This window comes from Parasteatoda tepidariorum, chromosome 11 (assembly GCF_982258835.1).
Source record: "Parasteatoda tepidariorum strain Cologne lab strain chromosome 11, Ptep-v5.0, whole genome shotgun sequence".
Lineage (NCBI taxonomy): Eukaryota > Metazoa > Arthropoda > Arachnida > Araneae > Theridiidae > Parasteatoda > Parasteatoda tepidariorum.
This window is the reverse complement of record NC_141765.1, coordinates 39,859,167-39,880,644: the sequence shown is the minus strand read 5'-3', so window position 1 is coordinate 39,880,644 and position 21,478 is coordinate 39,859,167. Positions and strand designations below refer to the sequence as shown.

Genomic DNA, 21,478 nt, shown 5'->3' with positions numbered 1-21,478 from the left:
AGTAACTTAGTAGCCTTTAAGTTACCTTTTTTTTACTGTTATGTAAATATTTTACTTGAATAAAAATTTAATTTAGTCATTCATTTATACATTGTTACCAAGCATTATTTTTGAATTACAAACTGTCTTTTTTAAATTGTTTAAATTTATGTATTGTTTGATTTTAAATACTCCTTTTCTCTAGGAACTAAGGTTATTGAAAAATTTTTCCTCTCTAAAGGCAATAACTGCTGCTTTGCAAAGTAACTCTATTCATAGATTAACCAAAGTTTGGCTCTGCGTTCCTAGGTAAAATTTCTTTACTTGCTTAATGTGTGAAAATAAATTGTATGCATATTTTTCCCCATAAAAACGAAGACCAATACCAAATAATTTTCATGTTTAAATTATCCTTAAAAATGACCATTTTCTCTCACTGACCTGTCCATTGAAGTCTCTTAATGTTTTCTTCTTAAGTAATAAAAACTCAAGTAAATTAGTTCCTCTTTAGTAAATTAGTTGATCATGGGGCAAGTTTCTTCTACTGCTTTACTATTCTAGACTTCTGAATGAGTTCAATACAGTGCCCGCGGCTAATAAAATCACCGGATAATAAAATCAGCCACTTTATAAAATCAAATCGGCAAGAACCGAATCGTTACAATATTAATACAAGTTAAAAACATCCTTTAATAAAATCAATGCCGCCGCTTTTTAAAATCAAAATTTTGACTACATAATAAATCAAAGGTGCAATATTTCAGCTTATTTTGTTCTTATTTATAAATTTTTATTTTTTCGAAGTTTAAAGATTTTTTGAGAAGAAGCAACAGTTACTCACAAACCTGTGAAACAGGTGTGGTTAGCACTTTCCTGAGATACACATAGTGTAAGAGTTAAGGAAAAATGTGGATGGTAAGCGGCCAGTTCATAGAAATCAATTTATCAATGTTAATTCCTTGACTTGAATGAAGTTTGGAAAAACCTATCTCACTCAACAGGGGGTCGAATTCTTATCTTACTTTTTATTGAATGAACCATAGAAGGGAGAGAAGTTTCTTTTGTTATCTATCTTAACAGAGAACATGAATAGATTTCCAAAAACTGTCTGTGCACATGTTCCATATTATTTAAGCCGTTTGAGTAAATTATAGTTAGAGCACATATCATTTTTAAGTTCGCTTGGTGCTAAATTTCATCAGCATGCCGAAAAAGAAGGATTTGAGTCTTAAAGATAAATTCAAAGTGTTGCAAAACTATGATACGCTTCCTAAATGTAGTCAACGTGAAGCTTCAATGGAGATGGGGCTCATAACTGTTTCGAAGAAATGATCAGCAATGAAGAAAATGAAACGGACGAGAATTTTTCACGTTACGTAGCTATTGAGGATAACTTGCAAACATCAGGAGAAAAATCTGATTCGGAAATTGTTACAGACATCTAAAATTGCAAAGTTATTTCCCATCAAGAAATGGAGGAATCAGACTCAGAAGATGAAATAAACTCATCAGTGCCATCTTCAATGGAAGTCAGAAAAGCACTTAATGTATTGCGGCAAGCTTTAGAACAAACAGGAGGAATATCGAAAACTATAAAAACTTCTATTAACTTTCAAATGATGTTGAAAAGTTAATTTTAAATACTGCAACTCAAGCAACCATTGATCGGTTTTTTGCAAAACTTTTGTAAATTTAATCTTATGTAGGGTTTTACTTTATTAAAATAATTAAATTAGTTAAAATGAAGCATTAATGTGGTCATTATTTCAGCTTTTAAATTGTGTGCATTTAGAATATATCGTAAAAATTGTTTTTTTTCTTCAAATGTTGAATCGCCTCTTAATAAAATCAGCCGCTTAATAAAATCAAAAGAGCATCAAACAAAAGTGATTTTAATAAGCGGCGGGCACTGTATTACTAAGTGCAAGTTGAAAGACTTTTACCCTTCTATTTAGATCAGTAGCTCATTGTCAGTGTTGAAAAATATTGTGCCACTGAACTGTCATAGTAAGCATACAAGTAACTTTGATTTTAACTCCAGGTCTTGCAGTTTGTTTATTTTTCCCACCTGGCCTCTGCCAACTTAATGCTGTCATAATATATTTGTCACAGTAGTAGAAGGATCCTTTGTTAATCTTTATTAATCTTTAGATGCTAAAATAGCCTTTAAAATTTCACGAGTTCGTCACATAACAGAATCTGAGTTAGTTTTATTCAACTAATTCTCTTCAAGAAGTGTAAATTGTAGTTATAAATAATTTAACAACTTTAACGAAATAAAATAAATTTATTGTTTCCCAAAGTCTCTTTTTCTATTGTAATTTTTAGTAGAATTTTGTTTTCTTCATGTTGAACTCTTAAGTGACAAAATTAGTAAAGAAAGAAACCTTAATAAAAAATTATGATACCATACTGATGTTGACTTCTTATTTTTACTGATTTGAGCCAACAGCAGTGTATATATATATATATATGTATACACGTTTTGAAGACCATGCACATGAGGGATATCTGTAAAATATTCGGAAATTAAATCTAAATGGTGTACTTGCTTTTGTTAGGATTTTGTTTAAAAGCAAATATTAAGGGTTTTTGATCTGTACAGATTTGAAATTTTCTCCCCTCTAACATGTGACTAAATTTCTTAATTTCCACCAACATTTTTTCCACCACTACATTTCTTCCACCAACTGTGATATTCAAGGCATCTACCCAAATACTCATTTCAGCCCCAAGAATGGGATGTCTCAAAAGTGTTGCCTGAGAAATAGCATTTTTAGCGGTAAGAAAAGAATTTTCAGCATTTTCCTTCGATTCAAGAGGTAAGGAGGAATCATGACCTTTGGAACGAGATTTTTTTTAAGCCCTTTTAAAAACTGAACTGAAGGAGCAAGTATATGGGCGGCTCCAAGTATAAAACATCTGTAAAATTTAAAGAATCGTAAAATTTAATGGAGTTTAGTGAGAGTTGAGGGCTTAGGAGAATGAGCTATGCATTTAACTTTATCAGAAAGGTGTTCATTCCCTCTTTCAGATAGGTTAAAATCATACTGATATTGACTTCTTATTTTTACTGAATTTAGCTAACATCAGTGTGTGTATATATATATATGTATATATATATGACTTTGATACTTTTTAAGTAAGTGCTGGTAATTAAGTTTTTTTTTATTATGTCTTCCCCTAATCTGATATTTTTTATTTGTTTTTAGAGAAAAGATAGAAAGTTTTTTGGAATTGGCTAAGATTTTCTCTGAGGAAAATAACCAAACAAATTGTAGAGAATTACTTATCAAAGTTAGTATTTGAAATATTTATCTTTTTCACTACTATTGTTTAGAGTTGAAAAATTCTTAAACTTGAAGTTTTAAGTAAGCAAACTATATTTTTAAAACAGTTTTCAGATTTTCTTTAAATTTTTATTCCATCTATTTTAAAACCTGTCCTTTTCTTGAAAGAATTATTAAAATTTGTCATAATTATTTTTTTTCCATTTACAATAGTTTTATTTAGTGAATAAGAAAATATCTTTTTATTAAACTTTTCTTTTAAAAATTAATCTATTAAACATTTTCTGCAATAGTTTAAATTTGTTTGTCAATAATATGTTAACAAAGTTCCTAATTAACCAATCATAATCAAATAAACCCCAACTTATGCATACACACAAAAATTAGTTATTGATACATTTTGCTCTCATTGTTTACATTTATTTTTTTAGGAAGGCTCTGCAAAATTTGTAAATTCAGTATGTTTTAGCAAGCTATTTTTCAAAGGATCTGATAAACTTCCCCTTGAACATGTTAGTACTTTCTTTTTCTTCTTTATTTAAAATTTGTTTTTACTAAGTGTTTGAATTGTTTGTAATGACATGTCACTGGAGTAAAAAATATAAAAATATTTTTACTGTTTCTATTTCTTTTTGAACCCATATTTATGCTTTATAAGGGATTTTGTGATATTGAATATAAATTCTAGGGAATAAGGATTGCATAACTAAGTTGTTATTAAAAAAACAGTATCGTTAAGATTTCTTTTACACTTTACTAAGAGGCCTGTTTAAAGTCTCAAAACATTGGTTAAACCCAGCATACAATGAAATGTATCATTGAAATTCAATAAATATAGATTTTATAATTGCAAAAATTATATCACTAGTTACAATGTGTTAAATATTATTATGTAAATAGATAACAGTAGGCATAAATTTTATAACTTTTTTGGATGCTGTTCCAATGTTTTTGCATTAAACCTATTACAGTCAGACCTCGATATAAGGTCATCCGCATATAAGGTCACTTTTCCAAAGTCCCGGCTCACTGAATAGAAATTCTTTGTTACAGATTATCGGATATATGGTCAAGTTTTAAAAATCATTATCGCTTATAAGGTCATTTTTATCTGAGGCTGCGAACAAAATCCTATTTAACTTCCTTACAAGGCAATTACCCCTCTTGAGTTCTAAGAAAATGTTGCAGCCAATGAACAAGCTACAATTTCTGAAACTGTTTCACAAGTTGTGGACAGTGATTACAATAACAGTGATCCTGAGACTGTAGCTGTAACCCAAGTGGAAGCCTTCAATGCAATAAATGTCATATGAAATTCTTTTACAAACCATGAGGGAGCTGAGGAACATTTCGAGAAGTTACAAAATCTAGAAAACATTGTTCAAGAAATGAAACCAAAAACGAGACAGATCTGCATAAATGATTTATTTTAAATAAGGTAAGATGTAATGTATGTATGTACACTTTGAGGAAATTTGTAAACAGCTTTATTTTAAATGAAATTTTTTTCTAAAAATCTAACATTCTTTAATTCTTTACTAATTCCATTAAAATTTATTGACTTAAATATTTAATTTATGGCTGATCGTTTTCATTTGTATTACCATTTTTAAAAAGTTATAATGTGTACTATTTACGTGCTTAGTTACGAACTGCTAATGAATGGGTTAAAAGGTCACCCCGCTTATAAGGTCACTTTTGCAATGTCCCTTAGAGTGACCTTATATCGAGGTCAGACTGTATTAAGTTTTGATAAAATTGTTTGTTCTTTTATACGTAATATCATACTCTGGTGCTAGTATGCTAACATATTTAGGACTACTCAACATTTCAGGTGTATAAAATTATGACACTATGTTTTCTTTATACATAACTTGTAAGATCATTTTTTCTTACATCTAATTGCCAATAGTTTTTATAATGTAAAAATATTTTTTTATTAGCACATCAGAAATTTTCATCAATTTGATAATTAATTATAGATGTGTACTGAACTAACAGTCTTAGCAAAAAATTTACTTAAAATTTGAATTTCAAAACTATCAGTAAATATTATATTTCATCTAAATTAAACTTGCACAAACTTCTAATTGCATATGAGAAGGAGACAAAAAAATATAAAATTTTTTACATTATCTTTTAAAAGCTTCCTTTAATATAAATGATCAAAATTTGACTTTAATCAATTACTCTTTTGAGAACGTTGCTATAACAAAAAAAAAATTTTGCTTAAAAAAAATTCCATTTCTTGTATTTGCTGATTATAGATTATGCGTTATGAAATAAATAGGATTAAGAAAAAAGTCGGTGTAATAAGTAAACATTTTAAACAGAGCTTTTTAGAAGAAAATTTTTTTTAAAAAAACAATCAGAGGCAAATTAAATAGTTTTTATTTAATTTTTATATCCTTACTTATAAATATCGACTGTATAATTTCAAACTTGTTGTTCATGTTAAATTAAAATTGTTAGTAGATGTTTAAATACTTAATTTGAATTGGATTTTTAAAAGAATTCGTCTTAACTTTGAGTTCCCAACTGCATTATGAATATAAAAATGCTTTCTATAGAACATTTTATTTGCAGCTTATTGTTATTATTGTTTGTGAAAAAATATTTTAACTATTGAAATTTTTATTTAGGCATTCACAATGCAAGGAACTATTCCATATTTGGGCACATTTTTAACTGATTTGACAATGATTGATGCTGCAATAAGTGATTACCTTCCTAATGGACTTATAAATTTTGATAAAAAGAGGAAAGAATTTGAAATTTTAGCTCAAATAAAACTTCTTCAAAGTGCTGCTAATAATTATGATATTGTTGTTGATCCAGAGTTTCAAGCTAAATTCAAGGCAATTCCTATATTTGATGAAAAAGAAAGGTACAGTTTTTAAAAAGATTCTTATTTGAATCAATTGAATTTTTATGTCTTTATCAAAAGTTTTTATTATTATACCAATTTTTTTTCAGCCATGAATTATCTTGTTTGATAGAACCGTCAGATAGCTCCATAAGTAACAAAAAGCATGTCTTTGAGAATGTTAAAAGGTAAGATTAGTCATTTTAAATCATTTATGATACGTGATTATTTTTGCTCTCTTTTTTAACTATTACAGCTGTATTTGATTGGGTAGCTAAATTATATATGTATATTTCAGGGGTGCTACGCCTGCGCCATTTGCGACAAACTGAGACAAAACGGCATAACTGCGCAATTTTACGACATTCAGCTCAGTTTCTGCAAAAGCTGCGCCATTCTGAGACAAAACGTCCAAAATTGGACAAACCTGAATTCAGTTTCAAATATTAATCCGCATCGCCGTGAGTCATTGGAGAGCATTTTGCCGTTCACGACTCCTAAGTACATCATTTAAATGTCAGAAATTCCGTTTGGTGAATCAGCTATTGGAATACATATAGAATATGCGTTTCGTGTCTACAATTGGATTATGTACAGCAGTGAGTAGCAATCAGTATCGTATGCACGTGATCTTGTAAAAAAAGAGGGTATTCTTCCCTTATACTATTGGTTATTATCTTGCTTTTTTTTTCCTTAGGAAACTGTACAGTGCAAATAGGTAATTATTCAGGGATGAAAGACTTCCGCGAAAAAGCGGAAATCCGCTTTTTTCTCCCAATTTTTAAAATTTCCGACCATGTTCCAAAAACTAAAATTCTTAGGGAGTCCAATTAGAGAAACCCAAGCCGCCGGAACGATAGTCGGATTACCGCGACTTCCGCTATAGAGTGGAAAGGAGTCTAAGCGTTTCGTTTCAACCGCCGATATTTGATTTTTTTTTGTTTGGCTGATTTTCGGAATTTTAAATATTAGGAACTGCGCTGGAATATGCTAAAATCGCGATTTTTAATCAGACGATTTTAATATCAATCATCGATTTTCGTATTTAACTGATTTAAAACTTGAGTGTTGCGATTTTTTTTTCGCTATTTAAAAATCGTTCTAGCAATTCCTATTCACTCAATTTAAAAATTCAATATCGCGATTTGTATTCTCGTGAGTTAAAAATCCAACGTCGCGATTCGTATTCACGCATTTTTAAATCCAATATTGCCATTCGTTATCACGCAGTTGTAATATCAGATCTCGTTTTTCGTATTTGTACGCTATTTAAAAATTACTCATTGCGATTCGTATTCACGTGATCTAAAAATTATGCATCGTGATTCTTATTTACTCGATTTAAAAATTCAATATCGCTATTTGTATTTTCGCTTTCTTAAAATCCAACAGCGCGATTCTTATTCACGTGATTTTAAAATTCAAAATCGTGATTCATATTCACACGATTTTAAAATCTAAAATAGTGATTCATATTCACACGATTTTGAAATCCAATATCGTGATTTGTGTTTTTAAAATCCAGCAGCGCGATTCATATTCACGTGATTTTATAATCCAAAATCGTGATTCATATTCACTCGATTTTAAAATCCAATATCGTGATTTGTATTTTCGTGTTTTTAAAATTCAACAGTGCGATTCATATTCACATGATTTTATAATCCAAAATCGCGATTCATATTCACGCGATTTTAAAATCCAACCGCATGATTCATATTCACGTGAGTTTAAAATCCGATATCGTGATTCATATTCACTTGATTTTAAAATCAAAAATCGCGATTCATGTTCACGCGATTTTAAAATCTAATATCGTGATTCATATTCACGTGATTTTGAAATACAACATCGCGATTCATATTCTCGCAATTTTAAAATCCAATATCGCGATTCATATTCACGCGATTTTAAAACCCAATATCGCAATTAATATTCACGCGATTTTAAAATCCTGTATCACGATTCTAGAAAGAAGTAGAATTAATTTTTTTCTTGAATTAGTTACTGTAAAAATGTGATATATTTTTCTACAGTTGTTGCATTTAAACAATTACTAAGTGCATTCATAATTACATTTTATGATTGTATATTTAGCTACATAAATTAACCCACTGACGGTTCTGCACGTAAAAAGTCGCATTTTAAACTGCAGTCTTCTCTGCATAGCAAAACCGGTTTTCCCATGTTAACTGATAGGGGAACTGTGTGTAGGGGAGAAACATTCTCCCAATTTTGCCCATGTCCTTAACCGCCAGTGGGTTAAAAGAACATAGTCAACTAACTGATCTTGTGAATGCAAGAAAGTACAATCTACTAGTCAATGCCAATTAACTAAAAAGTTTACTTTTATGCTTAATAAAGGATGCAAGTCATTTTAGAAAGAAAAGTATATTTATATGTGTCTTTTTAAATTGTTTATAATAGTTTATATATATTTCTGTTTTGATATAAAAATGTATATATGCTAATTTTTGGCTATTAAGTGCTCCCTAAATTTTTCTTGAAAAATTCCTTCCTAAAATATTTCAAAATTTCACTGCACCTCCTGAATTCTATCAAAGAGTGGTTTTTTTTGTTTTTTTTGGTGTTATTTACATTTTCTTAAACTCTCATTATTTAATTACTGAATTTCTCTATAGATATTTCTTTTTAGAAAGGTTACACCATTATATTTAAAAAAATAAGAAAGTTAAAATTTACTTTGTAAAATTCTGGAACAGATACTATTCATTGGCATAAATGATAAATGCAATATATATGAAAACAACAGAGTCCACAAAACAATTTTGTGGACTTTTATAATCAATCATTTTTGAAAATCCTTGCAGGTTTTTTAAAATCCTTGCAATAGTGAATGTATGTATAATTGTAGTACTCCTAGTATGCTATTAATGGTTTTATGGATCCTGAAAATTATCTTTATATTGTTATCAAACTGACTAATAATCATTTTAGCTGAGATAAACTGAGTCAAAAAATAATTTTAGCTGAGACAAACTGAGCCAAAAAGAGATTTTAACTGAGACGAAATGCAATTTCTGGTGAGACAATTTGATATTTTGTGATTTTTGAAAAAATATTTTATAAATATATATATATTTTTATATTTATTTTTGAAAAAATATTTTATAAATATATATATATATGTATATACAGAGAGAGAGAACAAGGAAAACGATATAAAGATTTCCCAAAGGAGAAGGAAAAAAATTTTAAAAAGTGTTTCATCAAAAATATTCACAAATTTACAACATTTTTAAATAAAAAAAAATTGGAAATAAAATTTGGAAAAAATATAATCTCGTCATTAGTTCACATGATTAATCAATGAAGCCAATTTACCTGATTTTTCTATTTATCCAGATTGTGCAAAAGATATAAATTTTTTCCCACCTTCAACAAAAAAGAGGTGAAAACATTTTTTCTTTTCATAGCATATGAAAGATGTAAAAAGTGGCTTCTTTTGTCCCTTGGTTACCTTGAAAACACAATGTGTTCATTTCACTTAGTTTCAGTGTAGGTAGCAAGTTATTGCTAGTTAGGGAACAGGTTTCTTTTTCCAAGATTTAGGGAGAAGAAAGGAAACACATTTAGAAAAGCTCTCAGTCTTAAAAACAAAATTCAGTACACTAAGTGTTTTCAGACATGTTTAGAAAGTCTGAAAACACTGTGTTATCATTACATCAAAAATTATGAATATTGAAAGATTAAGGAAAAGGTGAGAACAAAAGCAGCTGAGCAATTGATTATGGCACATCAATTGTGTCATATATTAAACAGTGATCCAATTTTAAGGTTTGTATCAGTTTTTCTCAAATGAAAAATTCAGCATGAAATTAAAAATGATGGAAATGCTGAGTTTTGAAGATATAGATAAGGCATTATATCTTTAGTTCTCACAAAATTATTCACAAAGACAACAGATTTCTGGCCCGATGTTGTGTGAAAAAGCTCTGCTTTTCTACAAAATTTTAAATGGAGATGCAACATTTAAAGCGAGCACCAATTGACTTAGGAACTTGTTGTTGTTGTTTCTAATCCCCAAGAGGTCCATCCCAATTAGACCAATTCCATAAGTCCAAAAATGTCCAGGAAGTCTAAAAACAGATGAGGTTTTGAAAAAACCTCGTCGATCTTAAAATCGATACAGTTTAGAATATGCTCGGGCGAAGCCTGAGCAGTCCTACATTTAGTGCAAAGTCCAAAAGTCTTTTGCCCCTGAACATACGAGAGACACCTCAAGTGACCACTTGCAAAGCGAGATAAACAAGTCTGCTGGCTTCTAGGTCCCTCAAAAAGCAAGGCACTTCCAGGTCGTTTTCTGAAATACCAACTATGCGGAGGAGGAACCCTCCAGAGGTCCATAAACATTTTTTGCACTCTGCAAAGACCTCGTTGAAAGTGGAAGGTAGATCTGGCTGTAAAGGTTCCAAAGAAGCATCTTTAGCCAGTGAGTCCGCCATCTCGTTACCTTTGATTCCAACGTGTGATGGAATCCATTGGAAGTGTACTCCAAAGTTCGCAGAGAGCCTGAAGAACATCCCCAAAATTGAAGCCGCAGCCCTGTCTCCAACATTCATCCAGTTGCTAAGGTGTTGGATTGAAGATTTGCTATCCGTCAGTATCCATATATGCTTAAAGTCAGGCTCAGCAATATTCTCAACATGTCTTAGGCCATTTTCAATCGCAATAAGCTCAGATCTGAAAACTGAGCAAAATGCAGAATTTCTAAATTTGAGACTCAATGTGTACGTGGGTGTTTTAATAAAAACCCCACTACCTGAATGACCTTCGTCGCTCTTGCTGCCATCTGTGTATAGTTGTAAAGCATCTGATGGTATTTGGCTAATAGTTTCAAGAGCCATTTCAGGGTTCCCACGATACTTGAAAAACCTTGAAAGTCCTTGAATTTGGTTGAAAAAAATCAGGGCCCCAGAAAGTCCTTGAACTCTGCCATAGGGTACTTGAAATGTACTTGATTTTTTAGAAATTAAAATACTACTAATTTTTCTTGCAAAAAAGTAATGAAAAAAATATATAAATTCAAAGGAAAATTATAGAAATTCTAATTATGCAATTTTTAATGCTTGAAGTGAAAGGGGTTAAAGAAGATGCAAAACTTTTCTCTCCTAGATTTTTCAGACCAGATTGTTGTTCATATCTCTGATGTTTTGAAAGCTGAAATTTCTAGCAAATTTTAGGTTTTTTAGTCATAATTTTGCGAATGATATATAGGGTTTAATTGATTTCGAAACATGTTTAATGTGTTGACTTCATTATTACGACAGGTTAATATTGTTGTCCTATTTGTTCTTTTAATTTATATAAGAAGGATAATTAATTTTGCATCATTTACAATCAAATTTTTACATTCAGTTTTTACATTCAGTTTTTACTGCTAATAAATAAAGTTTAGTCCTACAGGTTTCATTGATTATGAATAAACATCGTGATTCACATTAAACTGATTCTTGATTTATGGATCAGAAATTCACATAAAATGTTCTACGAATTGTGGTTTAACTGAAAGTGATCAATGAATCACATATCGAATATTACTTTAAAGTGATTTGCAAATTACTCATCAGGATTTGTATTAAGGTATTTTATAAATCACATCATGATTTACATTAAAGTTATTTATCAATCATGCCTCACGATTCTTATTCTAGTAGTTTACAAATCACGCATTGCGATTCAGAAAAGAGAGATTTAAGAATTACCACCCACAATTTTCATCAAAATGATTTTAGAATCACACATATCTGTCCTATATTAAGCACCTTTCGAAACACAAGTTGCAATTTGTGAAAATTAGGCATATTCACAAAATTTACATTTTATGGATATATTTTAAAGAAAATAAAGCTTGGTAAGTCTTAGTTATCTGTAAAATATTGTTCCACAATAGATTTTATTATGTTCAAAATACATTACTGATATTCTTAAGTAAGAACATAGAAAATTTGATATTAAAATTGAAACAGATATGTTAAATGGATATATTTTGATAATTTATCTAATTATATACATTTCCTGTAACCTAAAATTTGATCTAACATATTAAAAAAAGTATTTATATTTTGAAAACAGTGCAATTACACAAAGTTTATCAATTATTTACTATGCTTGTTTAATGTAATATGCATTACTCATTCATTCAGTTTCATTAATTCTAATTCATTTGTCATGAAAAGTTTCACTGATGCTAGTTTTAAATGTTGGCTAGTATCCTGTGTCAATTGGATTTTTTTTTTTTTTTTTTTTGGTCAATTGGAATTTTTTAAAGTAATTTGAAACAGCAATGTAACTATCAACCATTCGTATTATTAGCTGATAAATTTAATAAATAATTTTTTGTTGTTGTCAAATAAGCTTTATGATTTAAAAATATACAATTTCTGCTTCTACGTAATTGTAAAATCTGGTTGACATGTACATTAGCGTATAACAATAATATCAAATAAGTCCTTGAAAAATTTGATTTTAGGTCCTTGAAAAGTCCTTGAATTTTTTTTAAAAGATTGAGTGGGAACCCTGCATTTGTCTCATAAATTCTGGGTTGTCTTTACTTTTATGGGCCGGGTACAACAGCTCCGTATGGAAATGGATACCAGAAAAATCAGTAACAGGGCTAAAACATGACCTCAAGAAATGAGGCTCAATTCGGCAGGGATATTGCAAGTCTACAAGATGAATTGAAACAGCCAAAGAGAAGGGAATGTTTCTCTTCAGTCTATGATTATTTTTCCAATTTTTGAGATAGTAAGAGGTTTTGTTCTGGTCACCAAAACTGATGAGCTTATTGTAGTATTACTTAGGAACTTTAAATTGCTTAGTAAAATTAGGGAAATTGAAGTCCATATGCTCCAATTGAAAGTGCAGAAAAATTTATTTCATAATTTAAAAATTTGATGTTAAAGATGTGAAAAGAAGTTACTTTGTCCTTATTTCTCAGACAAGCTGGTATACATTAATCTAAAGCTCCCTGGGCTTCAAACCACCACTGGGATTGAATCCAAGTTCTTCACAATAGTAGTTTTATGCTTCAACCACTCAGCTATCATGACTTCATTTAAATATTTACTGCACTTAAATTTAATTTAATTGCTTTATTTATTTATTAAATTTTATGATGTCTAAAATTTTAGGTTTTAGATAGTAGCTTGAGATAAACCTGTTCCTATCTACTTTGAATTTTTGGGACTTTAGGTTGCATTGGAATAAATAAGATCTATTAAGTATGTCTTGGGGTTTTCATTGCAAATCTTAAAGAAATGTGATCATAAAAGTATTATTTAAACCAATGGCAAAGTTTAAATATTCTTTGTCATGGCAAGATAAATATTATTAAATGACAACAAATACATTTTCATTTATTTTGTTTTATATTTTTCTCTTTTTCTTTCTTTGAAAGTAGTATAAACTTTTGTACTTGTAGAAAAGTTTAAAAAGGACATATAAATAAAAAAGGGTAGCTTAAAACTTCCTAAAAATCTAATAGTTTAAAATACTACCAATAGTTTTTTTCTGAAGCTTTCACAATTTTAAAAAATAGCTTTAAAAGTTTGAAAAATTGAAAAAACTACTTACAGTGTTTACAGCATCCTATCAAATATAAAATGGTAGCTAATTCACTTTTGCTAACAAGCACATGTTTTACTTTAATTTTCAGCTATAAATTAGAGTTTGAGCATTCACTTAAGACAAAAAAAAATAATAACGTTTGCACCAGATGAATGAAATATAATGACAGAAATTGTTGAAATATTCTCTTATTTATAGTTTTTAATCTCATCTGAAATCAGATGAAAAATTACATAATTCTCTTACAACTTTCTTATTTTTAATAGGACTCCGGGATCATTGTACTTGTTACTGTTCACAAAAAAATTTTGACATATAATGTAAATTATGATTTATAAGTAAAATAAGATGAATGAAAAATCCATGCAGTGGTGAACCCTTTATTGTATTAAAACTCTTCTTTAGTGCTTTATTGTATTAAAACTCTTCAATGTGTTAGCCTTCTTCATTTAAAATATGAGTTTTGTGAAACGAAAAACATTATTGATCTAATTTATTTCCATTACTGTTTTCTCTTATGTTTTTATATCAAAATTTTGCTGTATTAAATATATTCTATGAACAATCAGTTAAATGGACAAAAACAATTTTATTGTGTTAAAACCTCTCTCTTTGTTGGCATTTTCTTAGTAACTTTATCTAAATGCAAGAAATAAAAATTATTATCAGCAAATTTAAAAGGAAAAGAAAGACTATAGCATACAAATTTGTCTGACAGACAAAGTGTCATAAGGTTATTAAGGGAAATTAAAGCATCAGAGATAAAATATAGAACAGAAGACAAAAATTAGTTAAATATTGTTTTTTGCTGTAGCTTTGCATAAATGATGGATCTTGTGGTTCAATACTAGATAAAATGCATAATGGTTAATTCACCATCAGATAATTAAAAGTTTATTTCATTTTACTTTTTAGCAATATGGTTATGACAAAACCACACAAAAATGAATATAGCAATAAAGAGTCTAAACTTTTCATTGGTATCTAGATTAAAGTATTAGGATCTTACCTTCTAGTTTATACATACTCCTCATGTTTCAATGATCAAAAATCCACAGTTTTCTCTTTCATGGAATATATAGATAAGCATTTTCTATTCATCTCCATATTTATTTTAATCTTATATGTCTGAAACTTTAATTAGTTTTAATGGCTAGGTTTTCTTTATTTAGCTCAATGTTTAAATGGACACATCATAAAAGTGGTTCTTCACCTGCCAGTACATCCAGTGGTATTTTATGTGATAAAAGCTCTGCTGATGCAAATGTGATAAAAGAAAATTATATGAAAGTAAATACACCTTTTTTGAGGCTATACTTATTTAACAATCATAACAATATTTTAGCACTCTTTACTCACAAAATCTACAAAATACTTTAGTTACTATTGTTCAATAGCAATTGTCACATTTTTAGTATTTTGAAATATAAATTTTCATCTAAATATTTCTTTACTTTTAGGGGAGTTCATTCTTTAGGTTCAAAAATTTACTGTCAATATCATGTTTTTTGACTTTATATTGCTTAATAAATGTAATGCATGCAATTAAGCAAATTAACTGTTAAACTTTCTCATGAGTACAATTCTTTTTCTTATTTTAAAGATAGCTATCTTGAGAGGGGAAATTATTCTTGTCCTGAAATGTATATAGATTTCATTAAAACAGCTCATTTTGAAATTTATCAACTTTGATATCTAAAACTCTATTTGATATAAATTAAATTGTTGTATAAATAACATTTTCAAAAGATTATTTCATTTTAGACCATCTTAAACTCTGAAATCTTCTAGTTTTCAACAGGTCCCATATTTTGCTTACTTACTCAAAAATTCAGTTCAATTGTACTCTTTTTTTTTCCATTTATCAATTACATTTGGTTAGAGTATTATAAACTGATAGCATTCTACAAAAAATAAATTTTATTTTACAATAAGTATAACTGATTAACATTGGGTTTAAATGAAATTCTACTTCAATTGCCTATCTAGGAAACGTTTTATTTATTTTGAGACTCACATTTTGTCATATAATGTGTATCTAAAAGAATAGTAGATTCAAGCACTGACAGCAGATCGAAACATAAATCTCCATTTAGTGTTTGTGTGACATACCAAAGTTATCTTGAATTTTTTTAATAACTATGTTGTTATAATAAAAAATTTAATGTCTACATACTCAAAAATTATTTGTTTCCATTGCAATCTATTTTTGATAAATAGTCTGAATATCTGGAACAGATGTAATTGCACTCATACTCCATTATAAACACCCTGCAGACCCATTAATTAGTTCACTTTAAACAATTGTTACAAATTCATTAAAAAATATATTTTAGCATGTGACAGTGGTATAGATGGAAGTAGTAGTTGTGATAGTACTTAATTTGCTTTAAGATCACGAACTAATTGACTAAGCAATAACTCAAATATTTAAAAAAATAGTTACTTAATAACTTAAACTTGATTTTATTTTTACATTCTATGTAAGAAATTAGTGATTTTTGATAGAATATAATTCAATGTAAGTAAAATTCATCATATTTTGTCATTAACAGTTAGTAAAGAATCAAGTATTTTCTGGATCACACTTTTTGTGGTAAAATGTCCATGATATTCATTGCTAATTTCAATTGAGAATTAGCAGTAAATGATAGGTGTCAAAGATCAGGCAAAAAAGGAGGTGTCAAAATTTCTCATTCTTCTTCAATGTGGTCTTGTAAGTCTTCATCAGCATTACACTTTTGTTTAACTTGAGGTATAATATTATCCTCTATAGGGTACCAGATATGCACACTTCATCATCGCAAGATTCAAAGTGCTCAGTTATATCCCTTGGAAAAATATTCGAAACTTATTTTTCTAGCCGCATGGTATTGGTATGTTTTCTTAGTCATCTTTGTCTACAACAGTTGTCTTTTCTTTCCAACAACACACCTTTAGAAAGACATACATGCCAAAAACAATTGCAAATTGTTGCTTATGTCCCCTGTCTCGACCAAAACTATTGCTTCCCAAAGCAGGATGTTGTATTCCCTCTTATTCTCTTCATAGGCTTCTTTAGCTGTTTCCTATACTCGTACTTCAGGTTACAAATAATGCCCTGGACATTCAGGTTACAAATAATGCCCGGATTACAAGACAGAAATTGTATTTGGAGTAAAAAAAATCTAGTTAATGCACTTTAGATTTTATAAGTAGGAATAAGCTGTGCCAGTGTTGAAAAGGAGGTCAATTTTATTTTTTTATTAGAACGAATCATAGTCACATTTTCGAATTTCTCCAAAAGCATTTGTAGTATCCATGTTTTTATTAGCTTTGTAGTAGTAGATAGGGCAGTGTTTTAACATTTTAAAAACTTCTCCATTTTTGGGATTTACCTCAAACACTATCGGTTTTCTGAGCCATTCATATTTGGTCATATAAGAACATTTATTTTCAATTTGAAGAGCTCATGTTGGGCCATTTTTCTCCTTTAAATTTTAACGTTTGATTGTGAGTCATTTTGTATATCAGTCTAGCTTTGTCAACATTAAAAATATCTCTCCCTGCGTAATCATAAATTACATCCAAGTCACCCTTGAGCTTTCCATTTTTCTACATCTATTGCACAAAATACTTGCTACTTCACCAACAATCTTTCCACTAGAAACATTGTTCTATTTTTTAAATTATCCAATGAAGCACGCAAAACTTTTCTTCTTAATCTTTCAACAAACTTGTTCACTTTAATTTGAAGTGAGTGTCTGGTCACAAGAGGATTTCTATTTTGCTGAATAATTAACTATTTTAACGAAACTTCTTCCCAGTTTCTACTTTCAGCATAACATATTTTTTTTTTAAGAATCCACATTATTTTGTGTCTAGAAAAAGTTACACTTCAATATTTGAAATTGTGGATTTTAACAACAAAAATATTTTATGCAGTGCCAATTGATAGGTGCCATCTTCATTATGCTTGATAGTTTTAGCCTTATTCTCTATCAAAACTCTTTTCTTTTTTTTACTGCATTTGAAAATTTCTCAAATTGATCATAAGAATTCAAAGAAAGCCTCAGTTAAATGAGAGAAATTATTGGACTGCCAAACTTTCAAGGAGTTATTTGTAGAGAATAAAGGCTTGTAGAGATTGGTAGATTCCTGAAATTATGCAGGATTTACAAGAAGTTATAGAGATGCAAAGATATTAGGGGGAAAGATGAAGAGAAATTGGTTCCTGCAACCAGCTAGAATTGAAAAGAAATGTGCTACTTTAGAACTTTATCATTCTAGTTTTAGGTGATGAGCATCAGAGTGAAATTTGATTCAATGTAAAAAAATGCCGTCATCTGCAATCACAACTCATGTAAGTTTAAAGTAGGAAAAATCTGTTGAAACTAAATTTGAGTCTAATGTAAACAGACTATCGAATTCTCTGCTGTATAAGTGTGTGAAACATCATTAGTTAAATGGGAGTTCAGACAAGACCACTAAAAAGTTAACTACAACTGAGTATTCACTATATCTTGGACTCATCATAGCTAGACTATTGAATTAGGTGAATCTATTTGTTTATGAGAATTGTACAGATTAAGACTTGAAACTTAATATTAATTACAAGCATTTAATCTGAAAATTTTTATAAGTTGCTATGGCATATTGTACTATATAGAAACGGTGAATAGTTCAATTAAAATTTATCAAGGTGTTTCAAAACAAGCACAGATCTTTTTTGAATAACTTCTAATGTCTTGCTAGCCATAGATTATTTGAAATTCAGTTTCAAATTATTTATCTCAAAAATGAAATCCTCACACTCAGAAAGTGTAGTTAAAGACTTTCTTATGTATGGTAGATAAAGTATGGCAGAAGTGTTAAAACTAAAGCACAGTCATTAAACTAGTCTCTCGACGTACTTGCATTTTATTATAAAATTTTTTAGGATTCTTTCAATGTTTTTGATAGATATTTGTGTACTAATAAATGTTAAATTTTAGGAATCACAGTTATTTTCTAAAATAATAATGACTTTTCTAAGAATAATCAAAGAATCTAATCCTTTAGAATATAGTCTCAATATTTGCAAATAAGTATTTTGAAATATTCATTATTGTTTTAAAATAAAATTAATAGTATTTTGTTTTGTAATTTTAACAGGTTTCTAAATCTTGTTCAAATTTATCAGTATCCCATCATCACTCTCATTCCCTATCAAATGGAAGCAGTTCACCTTTTCAAGAATTTTACATAATCAAAATATCATTGGAACAGAAAAACTGTGATAATGACGGAGTAAATATGTACAAAAGTATAATGGTAAGCATGAGTGTTTTTAAAACATTTCTTTCTTTTTTTTAGTTTCTAAAAAAGTCATTTTAATTTATTTTTTAAAGAAACAATATTATTTATTTATTATTCATCAACTAGGTTATCAATAGCAGCAAATTTTACTGTTTTTCCATTAAAGGATAAATAATTTGATTAATATTTGTGTAGATAAATCTTATAGACGAAATATTTAAATATTTTGACAAAATTTATTATTTATTTAAACAATATTTAATTTGCTTAAAAGTTAAAACAAAATTAATTTGTTTTATTGATTAATGCTGTATTTTTTTTAATAGTCATATTTAATGTTGACCTTTATTATTAAAGTCCTTTATTATAAACTTGACTTGAACTTAGATTTTATAAATCTTAGTTTTATATTTTATAAAAGTACTTATTACAGATAATAAAGTATTTAACTAGTTTCATGAAAAAATTCAATTATAAACTTTTTGAAAAATTTAATTGGTAAATATTATTCTTACATTAAATATAAAACAAATACTTGCTGAACTTAAATTAAATTTCTATAGTATTAAAATAAGCTTTCATAAGACCATGAAAAATATGTTATGACATATATTTGTGATTTGCTGACCAAGTGGCCGAGTGGTTAGCGAGTCCGACTGCTGAGCCATTGGCCGCGGGTTCGAATCCTGCTCAGGGCATGGATGTTTCTTTCTCTCTCTGTGTTCTATATCCTTTCTCCTTTATGTGAATGTGACCCTCCCTATAAACGGGTTTGTGGTTGTGAGACATGGGCGATGCTGCTCCACCGCCGTGTCTTCGCCGCAGGTGCCCACTGGGTAACGAGAAGAAAGTAGCGGTTCTGGCATTTCTGTGACCAATGGGACAAACTCCAAGTGCCTGTCATTAAAAAATAATAATAATAATAATATTTTTCTGTCATTTAATATTACTGTATATATTTTGTTTTTATGAACAATAATCTAAGGGAACAATACTAATAAAAAAACTAAAAACTACATGTAAAGTTTCCACTTGTGACTAAAAGGCCACTATTTGCTTCTTCTTTTGACATTGGGTGACTATGGGGCCTTTTTTTTAGCAAAAAATGTCTAAAGGCAATTATTTTTTAAAAAAATGTTGACTGCTTGCAAATGTAGGCTAATATTTCTTTATTTATTGTTGTATATGTTATGATAATCTATAACTTATTTGTTTATTATTGGCACTTTTCCTTTTTTTCTAATTTGTAAGGAAAAGGAATCCGTTTTTTATTATTTTATTCACAAAACAGTGCAAATAAAGTAAATTGAAGTACAACAGTGAGAAGGGTCAAGAAAAAGTATATGTTTCTCGTTAGATTTTTCGCAGTATGATTGGTCTCCGCTTGGCAGATTTTTTGTTACTTTGATAACCTGCAATGATGGAAATGTATCATAGTTGATGAGAGGCCATAATCATGCAGTGGAACTTATAATAATCACACACAAACAATATGTTTATTGGTGGATGACAGGAGACAGAATGAAAGAACTACATTTACATGACAAAGGAACAAAGAATAAGGGTAACAACATACATAGAAGAGGACTTTCTAGCTTTGGCAATTTATCGTCCATTTTTGCGAATATGCCTCGCATATGCCCCCATTCGCAAAACTCTCAAAAATGTAATCAGCAAATTTTAAAAGATTAGATTTCAGTAGTACTTTTGTTAACATGTCAGCCGCATTAAGTTTAGAAGATACATAGGTAACAACTTATCCTTTTTTAATGAAATCTCAAATATAAAAATATCTAGAATCAATAAACTTTGTTCTATTATTTGAAATTACACTTTTAGAAAAAGCTATGGCTGCTTGGTTATCAGTAAAGATTGTGGGGATGACATTTGAGAATTTTAAAAAATTACATTCATGCAGTATTTTTGATAAGTAATGAACTTCAATGGCTGTCATGTCAAGTGCTATCTTGGACCAATTTAAGTTTCATGTTGATGGCACCAGTATGTGTAATTATTATGTTTTGAAAAAACCTTGTTTATTGTTCTGCAAGATATTACTGTGTGTTCTTATAGAACAGGCTTAGAGCACTAACTTTTTATAGAACACTGACTTAGAGAAAGCAAAAAGAATTAAAGCATTTTATAAAACTTAAGGATATTGTGGATATTTCTTTAGAAATCATGTTTTCAGATTATGCAGTAGAAATTATGCAAAAGAAAATAAATTTTTAAACCTCTTAAAATGAAAATATTAAACATAATATAATGTATTGTTTCTCATGTTTTAAGAATTGCTTCATTATTTATTTCCCATATTTCAAGCCATGTTTTCAGATTAAACAGTAAAAATCATGCAAAAGAAAATAAATTTGTAAACCCTTCAGAACAAAAACTTTAAATATGGTATAATGCATTGTATTTCATCCTATATAATATTAGATTTCATTAATATTGTAACAAATTTGCTATTTTAGTC

General features: G+C 29.0%; 1 protein-coding gene across 1 annotated transcript in view; it reads left to right on the top strand.

The window, feature by feature from the left end:
* Nucleotides 1-21,478, top strand: part of Rgl (Ral guanine nucleotide dissociation stimulator-like) — a 62,109-nt gene that overhangs the window by 36,758 nt on the left and 3,873 nt on the right. Inside the window, exons 8-14 of the mRNA XM_071187803.1 lie at nucleotides 185-288; nucleotides 3,192-3,276; nucleotides 3,701-3,781; nucleotides 5,912-6,156; nucleotides 6,246-6,323; nucleotides 14,898-15,015; nucleotides 18,859-19,017. Coding sequence (XP_071043904.1) covers nucleotides 185-288; nucleotides 3,192-3,276; nucleotides 3,701-3,781; nucleotides 5,912-6,156; nucleotides 6,246-6,323; nucleotides 14,898-15,015; nucleotides 18,859-19,017 — 870 coding nt within the window. The remainder of the gene's footprint in view (nucleotides 1-184; nucleotides 289-3,191; nucleotides 3,277-3,700; nucleotides 3,782-5,911; nucleotides 6,157-6,245; nucleotides 6,324-14,897; nucleotides 15,016-18,858; nucleotides 19,018-21,478) is intronic.